We start from the raw sequence: 18,127 nt of genomic DNA, 5'->3' as shown, positions 1-18,127 counted from the left end.
ATATATTTTTTAAGGAGAGGCCGATCCTTTTCTAAGTTTTATTTTGCTCGTCCTCATAGGCCAATGGCACGTGCGAGGATCTTGTGAAACAGAATAAGGAGCAGAGTCGATACAGTCCGATACAGTCCAATCTTTCATCGACGTACTTGCCAAATTTTCGTAAGTTAATATTGTGAGCGTATATTATAGCGGCGATTGGTTTACTGTTTTTGTTTACAGGTTCAAAGATGTGTTAGAATTTTAGTAAGGAGGCTACGCATATATAAGTGTTGGGTAGTCCATTTAGTATCCACGGTTTACCAAACAGACGTCATTGCATTCTCCATGGATTGAGATTGAATCTTTCTATACTCCGTGGTGTTGGTCTTAACTTACCGACTGCTGCTGTTTGCTGATAAAACTCAAACATAACCTTAAAATTATGCGTTATTGATACTTGAAGTGATGAATACTGACTAGTAATAGCGATAATAAATGAATTATTGGACAGTGTACATTGAAGGATTTGTTACAGTGTTGTCTTTTTCTGTGAACAATAGTTACATTTGGTTTTGTTAATTTTAATGAGTGATAAGTTATAATAATTATGCATATCATGTATCTACATTACGTGTTCTTTAGTTTAGTGTTATTATCCTACTTCGATTTAGGATCCAGTTTGTATGAAGATCAAATTGGAAAATTTGACTGGTTTGTAAAAATCTTAGAGTGCATTTTTACTCCAACGCTATTTTTTTACTATGTCTATGTTAATTTTAAGTAGCCTCATAAAAGTCATAATATTAACCCTTTTAAGGCTGACACATTTTTCGTGATGTCCTAAAAACCATTCTCCTATATGGCGTTGTACTGAAAAAAGCCAAAGCATTTCAGCCTCAGAGTAGAGTTTCACAGAAAAACCATACCATTGTTATTCTTGATTGAAAATTAACAATTTTTTTATTCCCTTCACTACTAAATATTGATCTTTCTAGGAAAAATTATTTTACTACTTACAAACATTTTAAACATATTTTTTGTGTAATTATTTAAAACTTGACACAACATAATAAATACTAAACTTTATATTAGGCCTACATTATATTCGGGTAGGGTACGATAAATGGACCCGGTTTTTTATATCGAAGAATGTAATTATCGATACCTAATATTCGCATATCAAATCCTAGTCTATCAATCGATATAAAAGTATCTATAGTCCTCAATAACAATCATATGTTTTAAATTAAAATATGAATTTAATATTTACAGTAATCAAACAAATTATTACAACCAAAATTAGGAAAACTGAAGACGACCATATTTGCTCCTCTCACAGTTACAGCTGTTTCTTTCCCACACATTTCACGTAATGGGTTTTTCGGTACGATTCCAACATGTTGAAGCCATGAAAATCATGTCTTTATCAACTTTCAAAGCAATGTCGCGTAGTTTTCTAAAATTGACTGCCTTTTTTAACAATCAAATGTTGCTCATGTAAAATTGAAATATTACCCTACGTGTATTATTCAAAAGTGTTTACAGCTGTTGATATAGATTATTTAAGTTAATTGTTCAAAATAATTAATCACTATCGATTGATTATATCAATGGTTATGACTAAGTAATATCGTTTGCTAAATTTCGATATAAAAAACCGGGTCCGCTTATCGTACACTATCCTCATATTCACATATATATATTCATAAAATAGACTTAAAAATACATAGTCTATGTACCAATTTTGAAGTGTGTACTTTTATTAGATTTATAAATGTGGCCGATCTCTTAAAAGTTAACACAGCGCCTGATTTACAGCAAAACTGTCTGAAATGGCCGTCTTCCTTACTGAATCATCAAAATTTTTATAAAGTTTAAAATTAAAAGGGAAAGAGATTTAAACTAACACTAATAATAACTTAATAAAAAGTTATTGAACAATGATTAAACTTACATATTCCAAATTTAAAATTAACAATAGTGTTCACCAAAACAGAGGATGCACTTGCACTTTTTACAACTATATCTGCTCCTTTTTCTGGAGCCACCAGTAGCTGTTCTGGTATGATTACATACAGCACAGTTCTCCACTTTCCCAGGTAATTTTTCAATTTCATATACATTTTAACCACCATCTCATCCTCAGTTCATTGGCCTAACAGTTCGATTCTGCGCTTCTGACATTCATCAGCCGATGCATCTCTCTAATATCTGCCGTGTAGTTGTATCTGAATAATATATTAGCCTACCCGAAATATTTTCTTTGTACAAGATTTAGGTATTTAGAACCATCCTGGATATAATGTTAAATGCTAGTTTTTTCCATTATGTCACTGTTCTTCACTGGTCTAAATAGCAATATAGCATTTCTGAGGTATCAGTTCCACTCATGTACATGTTGTATTTGTCAATAAAATTGGACTTGTATACCTTCAACTCTGTATCTCACCTTTCCTAACTTTTTCTAAAGTTTCTGCTTTGTATTTCGTAAATAACAGTAACAGTGAGTTTTTCTGACTTTTCTCTCTCGAAAACTTAGCATCGGGATGTTTCTTTTCGCATCTAGAGTTGTTGGCCAATTTCTAACTTCTCTATAATTTTATTAAGGATACCTTTTCTATTTCTCCTCATTGTTCCTTTGATGTAGGTTTCTTTTTGTACAAGAATCTTGAGTTTCATGGCATTTGGAACTATAGCTAGCCAGTAATATATAAAACAGTTGACCGTGAACGTCAGTTTGGCTGCAGGGTCTATTACGTCCGTCGGATACAAAAATACATTTCACCGCAGGGGTCTATTACGGCCGTTAGCCTTAAAAGGGTTAGTAGTCCATTAAGCATGGTATTTTAGCCAGCTATAACTTTTTCAATGTTTTTTAGTTCATGATAAAAATCACAGAAAAATTTTAGAGCTGGACCTAATTAGAACATTTTAATATACTTTATATTCTATTTTTCATTTAGCCCAGATCTGAGGTCCAACATTTTTCTTTTTAAAATAGAACGTTTCTTCCAAAAAATAGTCCTCTAAATAATTAACTGGGTGACTTAAAATGATATCCACATAGTTAACTATACTTGAAGTATAGCTTTCAAGTGTTAAGAAACCAACATCTTTTAAGTGAAATTAGACACCATATGTGCTTAGAGTTTTAGTAAATGAGGTCATTTAGTTATGCCAAGGCCTACTTAAAAGTTATACTCTTTCCAGTGAGCCGTGCATGGTTCCTGAATAATTATAAATTCTTATCACTTCACACTTCCACAGCTGGCAGCTCCAATCCCACTATCTGCCTGCAATGAGTGATCTACTGATTTCATGGCGTGCAAGAAAATAATTGTATGAAATGCCCAAATAAAGAGGCTAAAGAGAATAAGTCTAAATATGGCATAAATGTGACATGTCTAAAAAATGATGTTTTTAATATAGTCTAGCCGTATTCATTTAAATGTTAGTTTTACTATTTCATAACACACTAGCAGGGCTGTACTCAACTTGGCAGGCCCCCGGAAAAGATATTCAGCCAGGCCCCTTCATGTTTCTTCACCGTTGAACCCGGTTCCTTCTAATAGATGTGTGGCGATGCCTGGCCCGGACACCCTGAGGGGCCTAGCCCTGGTAAAATTGTCCTAAAAAAGCACACATTTCTATACAATTTACTGTAATTGACCTATTTGGACTAAAGGAAGTTGATTTTCTGTGAGCCACACAAGGTACGATTACGCCACACCACATGTCACATAACAGGCTTTGCTAAGGTTGCATGCCAAAATCCAATTCTATATTGCTTATTTCATTCTCTATACGTCCTGAAGGCATTTATAGACAGACATACAATCATGTAAAAAATAAATGTTTACATCCTCCCAGCAGACAATAGAGGAACTGTGTTAGCCTACTTAATAATTACGTGCTCAGCATTAACGACTTAGCTAAATTCCATGGTTTGACAGGCACCATCATATAACTCATTCTTGTAGCCAGTTTCATCTCATTCATCTTTATAGCCAGTTTTATATTGAAAAAGATTATATATATAACATGTTATAGTTTGCCTTATTTTATCACATGAATTTTATTATAAAAGCTTTAAATTAAAGCTCAAAATTGGGTGGCATTCCAGAGTTAAATGATGGGCAGCTATAGAGTTAAATAACGAATAGGTAGACGCATGCGTATAAAACTTAATCTAGGAAAATGACTGTGTTTCCTGAAAACAAATAGTGCAAAAACCGTTTTTATCATCACTGTGTATGGGACTACAGAATTGCACCCTTACGTAGTAAATATACATGATGGTTAACACAGAAGTCTGTAACAGATGCAGCAAACATGCTACATGATTCCCTTCATCGAGTGACCATAACATTGAATCAATTAAAATATAAAACCATGTGTATGACAGGATTTCAGTTGAAATCTAAACTGATATCTTGTGTAGAAATATTTTATAGAGATACTTATTAGATAGATTATTATTTTAAAAAAATTATCTATACCATAATAAGAGTCTGCTATATAGTTTGTAATTGGTACAATTATTATAAATTATTCAAAACAAGACAATATGAAATCATATTTTTAAACAGGAAATCATATACTCAAGTAGTTGTTATTTTCAATATAACTTACTTTTCTGATCTTACAATTGTTTTTTTTTTTTTTTTTCAGGAAAATTAATCAGTTAGGAAAGCTCAAGTTCTCAAGCATCGATTTAAAATCTCCAACAAAGAAAGTTTTTGTAGCGACAGAAGAAAATGTAATCGCAGGTCTATCTACTAAAACCGGTAGGTCTTCATGTGTATTTTTCTTTTCAATTCACGCTTAATTTCATATAACTTAGTTTAATAATTTAGGACTACCGTTATTTAAACAGTTGAAATATATTAGAAATTGTGGTACTTGTTAATTATGAATATACATGGCTTTTTACTGGGGAAAACGACGATATACTATTAGTTTTGATTATCTTCTTTGTTGTACAGCAGCGCTTACGTGACCTGCGCTTGAATACTATCTCGAGGGATGTTACCTTCGGCACCACCTCACACTTCTGATGAAAATTAGAAAAACATCCCTTGAGATATTTCCTCAATTCAAGCTCGGATCATGTAAGCGCTTTTAAATGTTTAATTATTGAATATTAAACTACTGGAACCAACAGAAATGGGGACACAGAAATAAATTCCACCATACACGACCGCAGCATTAGCATTATCGTAATCAGACTACTACTGGCAGTTTGAGAGTTATTGGCTTTAGGTAACTGAAACTAATGACATTGACTAGAGCTACTTGACCATACAACATTGCAGAAACCCAACAATAATCAAAACTTATAGTATATTGTTGTTTTCCTTGCTAAAAAACCACGCATGTTTTTAATTAACAGGTATGAATTTCTTGATAATCTTTAGTATCCATTTAATAATGTATGCTTTTTAATTAACTCTCTCCCTTGCATCTTAAAAAATATAAGTAAATCCTGTATATTTAAATCTTAAGTTTATTTCAGTAATAATGGACTATCAAAAAGTACTTGCTCTACCAGTACTTGAACTCAGATCTCTTATTTACCGAGCGAGCATGTTACTTTTATTCATAATATTAAATCTTAAATTTGTTATTCTTTGAAATTTTAGTAGAAATCATTTTTCAGGTATCATTGAATTATGCTTTATGTATGTGTGACTCAAGCCCAATTTACTTCTGTAGGTGAGATATTATGGCGACAAATTCTAGAGAAAAACAGTCACGGAACTGTCCAGCTGATGCATGTGGACGTAGAGATGGTCACAGTGACTGGCTCTGGACCTTACACGGTGCGAGGGTGGAACATCAATTTGGGCAACATGCTGTACGAGTGGAGTATCACGACAGTGAGGTTAGTCCGTTATTGTGCAGCCATTGTTTAACGTCAGCGAGTTGTTTCAAAATTTCCCATGAAAATAATTAGTCTTTCCATTAAACAATTAAACTTTTCATAGTAAATCATGTTGAGCTTACTATAATGAGACTATTTTTAATCAATTGTTTTAGAGTAGTTTATAGATTATATTTTGTATAAAATTAAGTTGTTCATAAATCACTAGAGAATAGTGAAATGGTTACTGAATATTGTAGGATTTAAGTACTTGAGTTAAAAATGTGTCTGTCAATTTTTAACCTTTTCCTAGTTTTAACCCTAGAACTGGTGATCGCCGAATATTTGTCGAGAGAGTTTGTCGTTCAAGTACTATAAGATATACAGTGCATATACAAGTGCTTGCTTGTGATTGAGTAAATATTCACTGATCGCTTTAAAATTCACAGTTATAAAGAGGAAGAACCAATTATGAATGAGTTTTGTTGGGTTTTAAACTTATCCTGCCAACTAATGGGGTATCCTTGATCAGAATAGAGTGGCTTTTCTTCACTTGTTTGTTTAATAGGCTACGTATGCAGTATACCTTTCAATAGCTGTTCTATATTCATAATAATTTATAAAAAACTCTGTATTCAAAATAGGGGTTCATAATGTGAAAATGTATACCGAACATAAATTAGAAACTTTTACTATTAACAGATAATAATATTTTTAACAATTCATTAGCAATGAGGCAGTAAAATGATGTTTTTGAGGTGAAACATTATATATTAGACATGAGTTTCAGTGTGTAACACAGTTTTAAACTTTAGCCCCATGTTAACAGCAGAGCTTAGAGCGAGTGGTGGGCAGCGGACAAGTTTTCCCTCGAAATCTCGAGACCAACCGTCAACAACAAAACATTTTAACACTCTTAGAAAGTGCTTTGAAAGATGTATGCTAAAGTTAGTGCCTCTATCATATTTGGGTTTAGAATGATATGTTATTTCCAAAGAGACCTCATTAGAGATTTCACTCCCACTTAGCTAAGTTATCGATGTGTAGATGGCGGAATGTGAAGTGGGCTGTACACCAGGGTAAGCTGTACATGGTCAACATAGGAGCACAAGAAGCAGAGGTCTCTGTGTACAACGTCAGGGTAGGGGGTCAGCCAGTCACTCACTCCCTGCGTCTGCCACACACTCCTGACAAACACAAGTGAGTTGCTGATTAACACGTTAGGTACTGTTCTAACTGTATGTCAATTTTATTTTGCACGCTGACTTGAACTTTTTAGGATTGCATTCAAAAAAATTGGCAACAAGGTTTTTCACACTGAACATTATCTTCTATTCCAAGCTTTTATAAATCATTATTGCAGTTACAAAATAATTTGTGTAATCTGTTAATTTAGTTTTGCATCTTTCATTTGGTTTTATTATACAATATTGCTCAGAAGTTATTTTTCTTGGTCTATTCAAGAATTGATCTAATTTCACAACATATTGGCAGCGTTAGTATTGTCATCGGAGAGTTTAGTTATCAATAGTATTTCCCCGCTTATCAGATAATTTGTGTTTCTCTGTTACAGTGTGGTGGTGGCAGGTCTGAATCTGGTGTACATTGATGCATCGAAAGAGCTGCTGATCAGTGTTCCATTGGTAGGAAACTCACCATCGTCAAACGTGCGTCTGCCCAGTCCTGGAATATCGCTCACTGCCGTCACTGGTGTTTCCGATCAGCTGTTCGTGAGAGTCAACCATCATCTGGTGGCCATCTCTGCAGACCAATTGAAGCTTTTAGACTTTGAGGTTCCAGCCGACAGTAACATCGCAGTTCACACTCACACCGCCGAGCAGAACCTCATCATCATCGTTCAGCCTTCAGAAAAGGTATTGTATAAGTTTGTAACAAATTACAAATATGAAAAACATTACAACAATCTGAATTACAGTGGAGTCCCGCTAATCCGAACACGTGTAATCCGAACGTCGGTTTAATCCGAACAGGTCCAGGAGGAATTATTTATAACGATAATGAACAGTTATAGGAACTAATTACATAAAAAATGAAAATTGGTGCATCATTTCGTACATAAACAAAGAAAACTTTAATTAAATAGACATACAGTATTTTATTAAGACAAATTGTGTATGGTACAGTACATAAATAATGAAGTTAAATACAGTACCAAATTGAAACTTATAGGTTAAGTATCAGTTAAATTACTGTATTAAGAAGTGAAATCAAACAAAAATTGGACGTACAGTACTGATATTATTATTGAGTACAATATTAATTGTTAAAAGACATAAATTCAGTTATTGTCTTCTGTCGCATTAAAGAGAGTCTATTGGATGACGCGTAGTTTCGTACAACTATTGAACGCGTGGACCCGTACAATATCCAGTAAGCTCACATTGCTTAACAATAGAACTCTCACACTAAATACGGTAAATGTGCTTAGTATTCGCAAACACGTTTATTTGTCAAGAAATACAATGCAACAGTCAGAAAACATGTTTTAATAAACAATGTTGATAATTCTATAAAAAAAAATAGACCCATCTCAAGTTTAAAACCGTATTTTTCTGTAATTCTGGCTAATCCGAACAATCACATAATCCGAATAGGGCTCGGTCCCAATTAGGTCGGATTAACGGGACTCTACTGTATTTCTTGTACATCAAAAACTTCGCCAAGTTTATTTTCTGATGGTGATATAAATGTAGAAATTCATAGAAACTACTTTTGTTTATGTCTGATTTCAGTAATTTGTATTGCTACCACATTGGTGTAACAATTAGATTATCAAGCAATGTTCATCAGTATCTTGTGATCATTTTGAAGATATGTCGATGGGTGTACAGGAACTGACGGTGAGTGGGCGGATACTCGAGACAGGTGCCACAGTGCCGGAGTTGAGTGGCCAACTGTCCCACGTTTTCCCGCTAGCTGCTTGTGAAGTGAGCAGTGTTGTATGTCTGACACGTAGAGACAAAACTGTAACCTGCCAGCTTCTGCTGTCTGCTCTCGATCACTCCATGGTCTTTGCCCAAGTGCCAGGTAGTCATAATTTTTTTTCTTTCCATACTACTTAGCTTTCCCTTCCCTTCTTTACATTCTATTTTTCACTATTATCATTAAATTTGTCTGTTGTCACATGACAACATATAATAGGCAATGGTAAAACACATGTCAACATTTTAAAACGTCTATTTTAAATTTGTATATAAACTAACAGTTATGCACAGTTTTGCAAGTGATTTCGTATTGAACAACAGGTACGTCATAGGCATATCCTTTATAATGGCATAATAAACACCCTTGGAAATAAGTAATGATCACTGGATATATTCTAATCTTGTGATACATTTAAGAATAATTGGGTTTAGAACGAAGAGAAGGTTTTGGGGCCACTGAACTTGGGGACTGAAACAGTTCCTATGAGTAACAATGTAATATGCAAATTCAAGCCGTTTACAGTTGGTTTGAATTTCCATTTAAGCAGTATAATTAATAAACTGAAAATGTTTTAAATGTTAATATTAATAATGTAAAACTGTTCTACAATTAATACTATTCAACACAGTTACAGTTAGTTGGGTTGAGAGGGAGTGAAAATGAATCAAACCAAGAAAAATTATTGAACTATGATAGGCCTAACAAAGTTATTTGTGACTGATAGTGGCTTTGAACGGCTGTTATTTCTGGCTCGGTTGTCCTTTTGAGCTTGGGTTTATGGTATTGTACTCTACTAATTCAGAACTTTGTTATTAATTGCTTTCATTTAAGATTTTTTCTGACCCCTTGTAGGCTGTCCCTCTGAGGAAGTAATGAGTCACTGGATATGCGTTATCAGAATCATATTTTTATTTGTCGCCATTAAGATAACAAATATCGTCAAGAATGAAAAATACAACTATTGTATTTTGTTAAAGTGTATTTTGTGTAAGCAGGAATTTTTCCAACTCGTATGGTATGACTGTTCCTTGGGGAGGTGGTTGAACAGTTTTCTACCCATGTACAAAGGTTTTTCTGATACAATGTAAGATTGTGGTTGGGCTTCTCTTGTGTTTTGTTGATGTATGCTGTTAGCCCTTCAACTGTAGCTATGGGCTTAACTCAGCTAGTGCCTGTATACGCCACCAAGTCGATTGCCAAAACATGATAGCAGTTATAGATGCAGGGTGCTCTCTCTGTAAGTAACAAGAGAGCTATGGAACGAAATATACTAATACCAGTTTAAATTACAACGGCCATAAATACAGGGTCATCGAAAAATAATGCCTAGATTTTAAATAACTGTCATAAAAAACTATTAAAGGTAATTTAAAGGTTGTAGTCTTAAAATGTGCGGAAAGAAATAAATTTTTTTTTCATACCTTAGTATGTTTCAATGTGAGCACCGTTCGTTGCCCTGCAGATATCAAGTCTGTAGTCAACTTCCTGCCACGTGCGTCCAATCATATCTGGCGTAACAGTTAAGATTGCGGAAGAAATTCGCTCCCGAAGATGGTCCAAATCCCGAATCTTTTCTGCGTAAACTTTATTTTTTATGTACCCCCAGAAAAAGAAATCCAAAGGGGTAAGATCAGGACTTCTAGGAGGCCATGAAATGGGGGCTGCTCTACCAATCCAACCGTTTGGGAAGCGTGCGTTTAGTGCAGCGCGTACCTCGCGATGGTAGTGAGGTGGAGCCCCATCTTGCATAAAAATGATTCGCTGTCCAGTCTGTTGTTCGATATTGTCTAATTGGGGGAACACAAACAGTTCAAGCATGTCCAGGTAAACTAGGCCTGTAATGGTTTTTTCTACAAAAAAGAAAGGTCCAATAACTTTGTCATGAAATAAGGCGCACCACACATTGAGTTTGGGAGAATCACGCACATACTCGTGGATTTCGTTTGGCTGTTGCGATCCCCATACACGGGATTCCTTTTTGTTGCACGGTCAACATCGTACTGAGCGGCGGCGCATCTGTGGCCGGCTGACCTTGACGATTGCGCAGCTTGTCTGCGCATCACAAAGACAGGGAAACACAATCAGACGAACTAAAAACAAAACTTGCGTTCACCAGTTATCGTCCAGTGAAAGAATTACTCATTTAACATGAAAGGTTTTGATGTTATAATTTTATTAAATCTAGGTATTATTTTTCGATGACACTGTATACACTTTTTGATATATTTTCTTTATTGTGGCAACAAGGCAAACTCAACATTGACGTCAGAGATGCTTCAGGGAAAGCAAATGTAATCAATGAGCATTTGTTAGTGTAGCAAATAGTATCAGCTTGGGATCAAATATAACAATTGCATTAAACTTTGCCAGTCGTCATTGGAACAATGATGGCCATTCCCTCTACTTGGAAAACCAGTTAATACAGAAGAAACACTAACTGTAATAAAATTAGTAAAAAATAAGATGGCTTCTGGCTGGTTCTATGCTTTTAATAAAACGGGTATCTAACATTATACCACCTCATTTGGCCTATATTTTTAATCATTGTCTATCTTTTGAGATTTTTCCGGATGTAATGAAGTATTCAATTATAACACCAATTATAAAAACCCGGTCTCTCTGATTTTGAAAACTTTCGGCCGATTTCAGTCCTTTCAGTTTTTCCAATCTCTTAGAGCGAATAATATTGAACCATCCTCTATCTTTCCTACAAAGATTTAATATAATAAATTAACAACAATTTGGTTTCACTCAAAACTTATCAACAGTTGATGCTATAATACGTTTAACATATTTATTATATGAAAGATTTGACAAGAAACTACCATTGACTGCAATTTCATGCGGTTTATTTCAAATTCAATTTAAAAATCATTTGAATGAATGGAGAAATTCTTTTACAGAAAGATGGAACTATACAGTATTCAAGGACTTTTTAAATCTTTTCAAATCATATTTCACCAATCGTTTGCAAAAAGTTAAAATAGAAGATCTTGGTAATTTTCAATTTTCTGATTGGAAACTTAGCAAAATTGGCTGTCCACAAGGTTCTATATTAGGATCAATTTTATCCTGAATTTATGTCTCTGATTTACCCAAAAATGTATGTTTCAATGCAACTAAATGGAATATAATTCAATATGCAGATGACACTTCTGCTGTAGTAACAGCAAGTGACCCAGGACTCCTAAGTCTGAGGTTATCGAATGTATAAAGTGTCTGAATTATTGGTTTACAATTAATGGGTTAAAAATGAATGGGGAAAAAACACAACTGCTTTCATTATCAAGAACAGCAAGTTCATTAGGCCTGATCACTCCAGAAAACATCTTAGAAACATCAAAATTTGAAATTTCTTGGCACATCAGTTGATTCCAAAATTAAAATTTTGTAACCATACCAACCAAATAGCAAAAAAGCTTAATCCCGTATGCGTTATTCTAAAAATTTTGTAAAACTGTGTGGACTTATGTGGCACAATAAGAAATGTATATTATGCCACTTTCCACAGTATAATGACTTATGGTTTAATCATCTGGGGCGACTCAACATTGAGTAGTTTTAATAGAATATTTGTTTTACAGAAAATAGCATTAAGAATCTTACGTAATAAACCATTTTATGAACATTGTAAACCATTATTTAAATCTACAAATATTATAACTCTGCATTGTCAGTATATTCTAGATATTTGTAAATGTTATGTCAAGAACAAGATTGGGTTTTCCAGAAATTCAACTAGTTGATATAAACACAAGACATTTTTTTAACTATTCCCTTACATAATACTTTCAAAATTGAATATGCAACTTATTTTATTACTTGTAAAGTAATTAATCAAATTTTAAAACTCAATTAGAAAGTTTAAATAAATATAAAAAGCTTAAATAACATCAAAAAGATACTAATAAACAAAGCCTATTACTCTGTTAATGAGTTTTTACTAATGTTAACTTTTTGTATAAATTAACATCATTCATTTTTTCCTTCAAATTGTTGGATTTCTTTAAAAACTTATGATTTATTTTAAATAGTTTAAAACAAGATTACGATTACAAACTAATCCATATGCTAATGACAATTCTCTATGTATTGCACTGTATCCAAATGAAAATTAAAGATTTAATAATTGATTGATTGATTAAATATAATTCTCTTGAACCAGAAGTGCCAATGAATTTGCGTGTGAAGGGTAACTGCTAGTATGGTATATACTGTGGTTTAGGTGGTAAAACAGTTTTGTCTAGCTATTATTTTAATATTAAAACATGAAATAAAACAAATATTTAGTAAATTTAACTGAATTAAGGAGGAAAACCTAAAAACTAAACAAATTCTTATATTTGGTCTAATATGAATTAAAAAATGTATCAATACTACTTGGACCAACTAACTAACCATTGATTCCAAGTTTCAACTTTGGAATCTGTTTTACACTTGATATTATTTTATCAAACAAGTTAAAAAAGAGAAAAAAGGCAATTTGCTTAAGAAAGACCCAAATTTAGTTTTAATATTTTTAATGTATTCATTTTATTAACCCTTTTAACCCAGACGCCCGTATAGTGTGGACGTGCACTTTTTATTATTTTACTGGCCACCTATTTTACTACATGCTTTGAAAATCCACATACTTGTGTACTAAGATGTATTGCATCAAAATGTAGTAGTTTGTAAAGCTTTTATTTCATACTTAGTAAGCTGTTTAGTGTCGAACTCGGTGTCAATAGTAAAATATATAAGAAATTGCTAGTAGCAAGATACGGCATCTTGCAGCCTTATTAATTCTGTATTTTTAAAATCCAAAACCTCTTAAGAGAAGTCGGGTAACATGCTGTGTTTTCTGTTAAGGCAATGTAATGTGGGTACGAGAAGAAGCCCTCACCTCCATCGTGAACTTGGAGCTGATTGATCTGCCAGTGTCTGATGTTGAGGCTGCCATTGAAAAGGAGTTCAATATAAAAGAAGGTAAGGAGGTTTATAGATTTGGCCACTTCAGAAGCTGCACAAAAAGTACTTAAGTGTTGAGTACTTGGAATCTTACAACATTCTGTACCCTGGGCCTAGATGGTTCATAATAATGTTTTTAAAATAGCATAACTTATTATTTATTTGTTTTATTCACTTATGGGACAAATGATATTTGTACTGTAAGTATCGTAGTATATTATAATTGTGTGAAAATTTACCAGTTTGGTCCTGCTGCCAGGCCTACTGGTAACTAGCTAAAACTGTTGTAAAAATCTAAAGAGATAAAGACATTATTCACTTTACTTTTTTATATTTTGTTGTAGTAAGGAGTACAGATTGAAAAAAAAAGATTTAAAACTAAAATTAACAAAATGTTTAATAAAGATACAGTATGGATTCAAGTAATATCCCAAAGTGTGAAGAGTTGCAAAGCTTAATACAGTATACAAGATTTGTTTTTTTTTTTGAAATTTAAAAAAGCAAGTATACATTTGTGAATGTTGAGTTTAGCTCCAGTTCACCTTCCTTTTAGAGCAGCGTCTGGAATCTGATCTGTCACAGAATTGACTCCTGGAATCTGGAGTCATGTTTCTCTGAAGAAATGAAAAAAGTCGGTGTTGAAGAAGCTCAAATTGAACTCTACATCGTTTTGACATGAAAAACGTCTAGACTAAAAAATAATGTGTAATCTAGGTGAAAAGGTTCCCATTGTCATCATTGTCTCATCAGGTGCTCAAATTGAGTCCCTGGCAGTAAAATCAACATTCACATTGAAACAAACCTTCCCACCATCGCTACGTTATGTATAGAAAACTCAGTTGCCCCACCGTGCTTAGAAAGTATACATTTATTAACAATTTTATAAAATCCTGTAACTATGCTTTTCCAGATAATTTTCACCATTTTAGGACAGTGTGATGGGCACAGCTTTACTACCCGTCCTCTTAGAAATTTACTGCATTAATCAAAAATTCCTTTTAAAATTTAGAAAAAAGTGACAGTCACTGGAGATACTAGACCGGAACTGTACAGAGTACGATCAAATTGCTCCCATCCAATATGATGAGATTTTGGGTTCGATGAGTTGTGAGTGGAAAAATATTGTGTCATAAGGCAAACATCCTCATGGAACATCAGCTGCTTGTCCCAAAACACAACATTCCAAAACTTTCCAGGCTAAAATTGTTTAAAGTTATATTTTACATATACATAAAACTCTTTGGCTGTTTTACAACGATTTATTGTTGTGTCTTTTCTACAAAAACAGTTTTGCGACAATGTTTAATTGAAAGATTGTTAAACATATAAAAAAGATATAAATTTCATTATGTATTGAAGTTTGAAGTTTATTGTATAGGAATACTATACAGAAATATATTAGTCCTCTATATCTTAATATATTTCTGTATAGTAGTCCTATACAGTGAATTTCAAACTTCAATATATATAAAGAAATTTATATTTTTTTGTATGTTTAACCATTGTTTTCTCTGAAAGACATTTCTATTTGCTGAAAAACAAGGCAAATTTCAAGCAAATATCATGGTTACAAAAAAAAGGTTACAAATTTTTTAAGTTAAACCCTGCAAAAAAAGTCAATTTGAGATGAGCAATTTGGGTATTACACATGTTATAAACTTGAACATTTTTGGAAAAAAATTTTTGTTTTTGTAAACAAAAACAAACAAACCTGTACACAGTCAACTGTTTCTGTTACACCAGCTGTGGCACCCTAACAGATGCAGATGAACAGTGCACGCCATCTGTAGCACTATGATGGTGGCATTTCATAAAAGCACTTGCTTAGAAAACACTTGTATAACCTTGTATAAAAGAGAGGAGATAAGGCTTCAATACTTCAAGTTTGCATGCAACATTTATAGAACCTATTATTATAAGATATTTAACCATTTCAATTACCAACTGTTGTTACTTTGTTCAAGAGGACTGCTTGTGTAAAGAACATATTTTTTGTCTGGTTTAAATAAAATATCAGGAGTTAAAACAATAGTGGAATTTATTATTACTACTGTTATAGGTGTGCTGAAACAAGAAACAATTACCATTTGTGTTCAGTAAACACAAGTAGTAAAAAATACTAAATCACTTAATTGTTGTTTTTTAATTTAATAATGTTATTACTTTCTGAAATCAAGTAATAGTTTTTATTTTTAGCTAAACCTTTCAGTTTAAAATAAACTTATTATTTATTCATTACACCATACCCTAATAATATTAATTGCCATTACTTATTCTGAAACAATACAGATTTTCTTTTGAAATGTAAAACTCAGTTTCTAAAAATAAAATTATTACTGGATTTTGTGAAGTATTTCTCAGTTATGAATTAAAAATTGGAATACAATGGAAAGAGTTCTACAAAGGCAAACACAAAGTTGTTTAAAATTTCTACTCAAACTGCTTAATATGTTCACTAAACTCTCATAGTTACTAAGTAAGGTTTTAAATGTGTCATTACATTATTTTCATCGACATTTGTTATTAAAAATGATCGTCTGTGTTGATTTTTATTAGTTGGAGATTTGGGTGTTTCTGGTAAGTGTGGAGTTTGTAAATGTCTTGTTTCGTTTGGTTTTTCATTTGATATGCAATCAACTCCAGATTTGTCCAGGGTAATTAAAGAGATGATTTACTAGATTTATATTTAATATGTGCTCAACTCTTTTAACCAGAGACTCCAACTAACTCTTTCAAGATATTTCCACAAAACCTGTTTTCCTAACTGTGTTTTGATACAGGAATGTAATGATCAGTTAAAAAAAAAAAAAAAAAAAAAAAAAAAAAAAAAAAAAAAAAAGAATGCAACAAAAATTAAAGATATAATTATTCCTAGTCTAAATAAAAAGCTGAATCAAACAAATAAGTAGTTTTAGAGAATGGAAGATCCGGAAATGCCAACTTTTATTGTCACAAAGTTTTACTTCATATTAAATTTCTGATCTTTAACCCACTTCCTATGTTCCTTGTACAGTTATCAACTTTCTTTTTGCTTATATAACTATATTTATTTATCGAACCACCATAGCTAGTCCATAACATGGTTAATCCACCCTTGGATATTCTGGAGTTGAATGAAATGTTATTTCTGCTTGACTCATAATGCAGTTTCACTTTTTATTCTGTTTCGTGTTTTTAATGTTTTTGTATTTCCACAGTCACTTTTAATGCAAGTTATTTAGAAGTTGCATGAGAAGTTCTGTGAAACCAAATACCTATGCTGGTTAGCTAGCACCGGTGTTGTTATTTTACTAATTTGATTTTAAAGTTAAATATATGAGTTGAAAGACTCTGTAGTACTAGTTCATTTTTAGAGCGTTAGTTATAACGTCTGTATTCTAATTTGTATAAATTGTGTGTTGATGCTTGTAATATTTTTTTAGTATCTCAAGATTTGCTGTATTTTTCTGACAGTGTCTGTTATTCAGTTTGTCAAAGAGGCTTCCAAATATCCGTAATATCTAAGTTTTAGGGAACTTATTCTATTATGGATCAATGTGAGTAACAGTAAAGTATTAAATTGATCTTTTACAACAGTTTTATAAAAAAACTAACAAAAGTTCACCTTTTTAATCATGGTTTTATGAGCCTACTATTGTGACAAATAACAATGATACTGAACGTCATTGCAATGGTAATTACTAATCAACTTGCTTTTGAAGAGGTTTTCTGAATTTAGTGGTTATACTGTCTTATAAAAGCAATAATTTCTTAAAATATCAACAGACAGAGCATTTCATTTGTATTACTATATAATTATTAAATAGTTCTCATATTTAAACATTATATGAGAACTATTAAAATTTGGGTACTTTGGGATTATACCGACCACACCCAGACATGAATCGTTATTTGACATTTTGCTTCTACTGATTACTAGATTAGCGTAAAACAATATTTTCGTCAATATAAAACAGGAATTGTCTTATCGCAAACCCCTCCCCATCCTCAGGACAGAGGTCAAAGTCGAGCAGTATAGTAGATAACGTGATTGCAGAGTCTCGTCACTTTGTTGTAGGCCTACTTCCATGTTTTACCTTCCAAACACAAAAATTCAACAAAAACAAACATTACCAAACTAAAACTAAACTCTTTATTGAAAAAAACACTCAAAACTTGTTTTTATTCTCAAGGGTGCTGCCCCGCGCTGATGTCAACGAAAGAAAAACATCCCTCGAGATAGTAACTATCAGTAAAATATCAAATTCTAGAGGGGCTGATCAGATATAAATTGAATTGTAATGGAAAGGCAATTATGTACCGTGCAAATCATGTGATGCCGCGCGGCCTGCCGTAATCGGGATTCTCGAGAAAGATAAGATAACAGCGACAACAATACCGATCACAATA

General features: G+C 32.8%; 1 protein-coding gene across 1 annotated transcript; it reads left to right on the top strand.

The window, feature by feature from the left end:
- Nucleotides 1-372: 372 nt before the first annotated feature.
- On the top strand, nucleotides 373-16,433 carry LOC124362153 (ER membrane protein complex subunit 1-like). The gene is made up of 8 exons (XM_046816395.1): nucleotides 373-690; nucleotides 4,651-4,766; nucleotides 5,695-5,863; nucleotides 6,890-7,042; nucleotides 7,416-7,716; nucleotides 8,695-8,890; nucleotides 13,640-13,756; nucleotides 16,295-16,433. The coding sequence occupies exons 1-8, from the start codon at nucleotides 587-589 to the stop codon at nucleotides 16,414-16,416; spliced, it is 1,278 nt and encodes a 425-aa protein (XP_046672351.1). The 5' UTR covers nucleotides 373-586; the 3' UTR covers nucleotides 16,417-16,433.
- The last annotated feature ends 1,694 nt before the right edge of the window (nucleotides 16,434-18,127 follow it).

The sequence above is a fragment of the Homalodisca vitripennis genome, chromosome 5 (assembly GCF_021130785.1).
Source record: "Homalodisca vitripennis isolate AUS2020 chromosome 5, UT_GWSS_2.1, whole genome shotgun sequence".
NCBI lineage: Eukaryota > Metazoa > Arthropoda > Insecta > Hemiptera > Cicadellidae > Homalodisca > Homalodisca vitripennis.
This window is presented reverse-complemented; position numbering and strand designations above follow the sequence as displayed.

Excerpts from the sequence above, each read along its gene's own strand:
- LOC124362153 (XM_046816395.1), top strand. The coding sequence starts at position 587 with ATGCATATCATGTATCTACATTACGTGTTCTTTAGTTTAGTGTTATTA. Across the intron at positions 691-4,650 it reads CAAATTGGAAAATTTGACTG|GAAAATTAATCAGTTAGGAA; the intron begins GTTTGTAAAAAT and ends TTTTTTTTTCAG. Across the intron at positions 7,717-8,694 it reads TCGTTCAGCCTTCAGAAAAG|GAACTGACGGTGAGTGGGCG; the intron begins GTATTGTATAAG and ends ATGGGTGTACAG.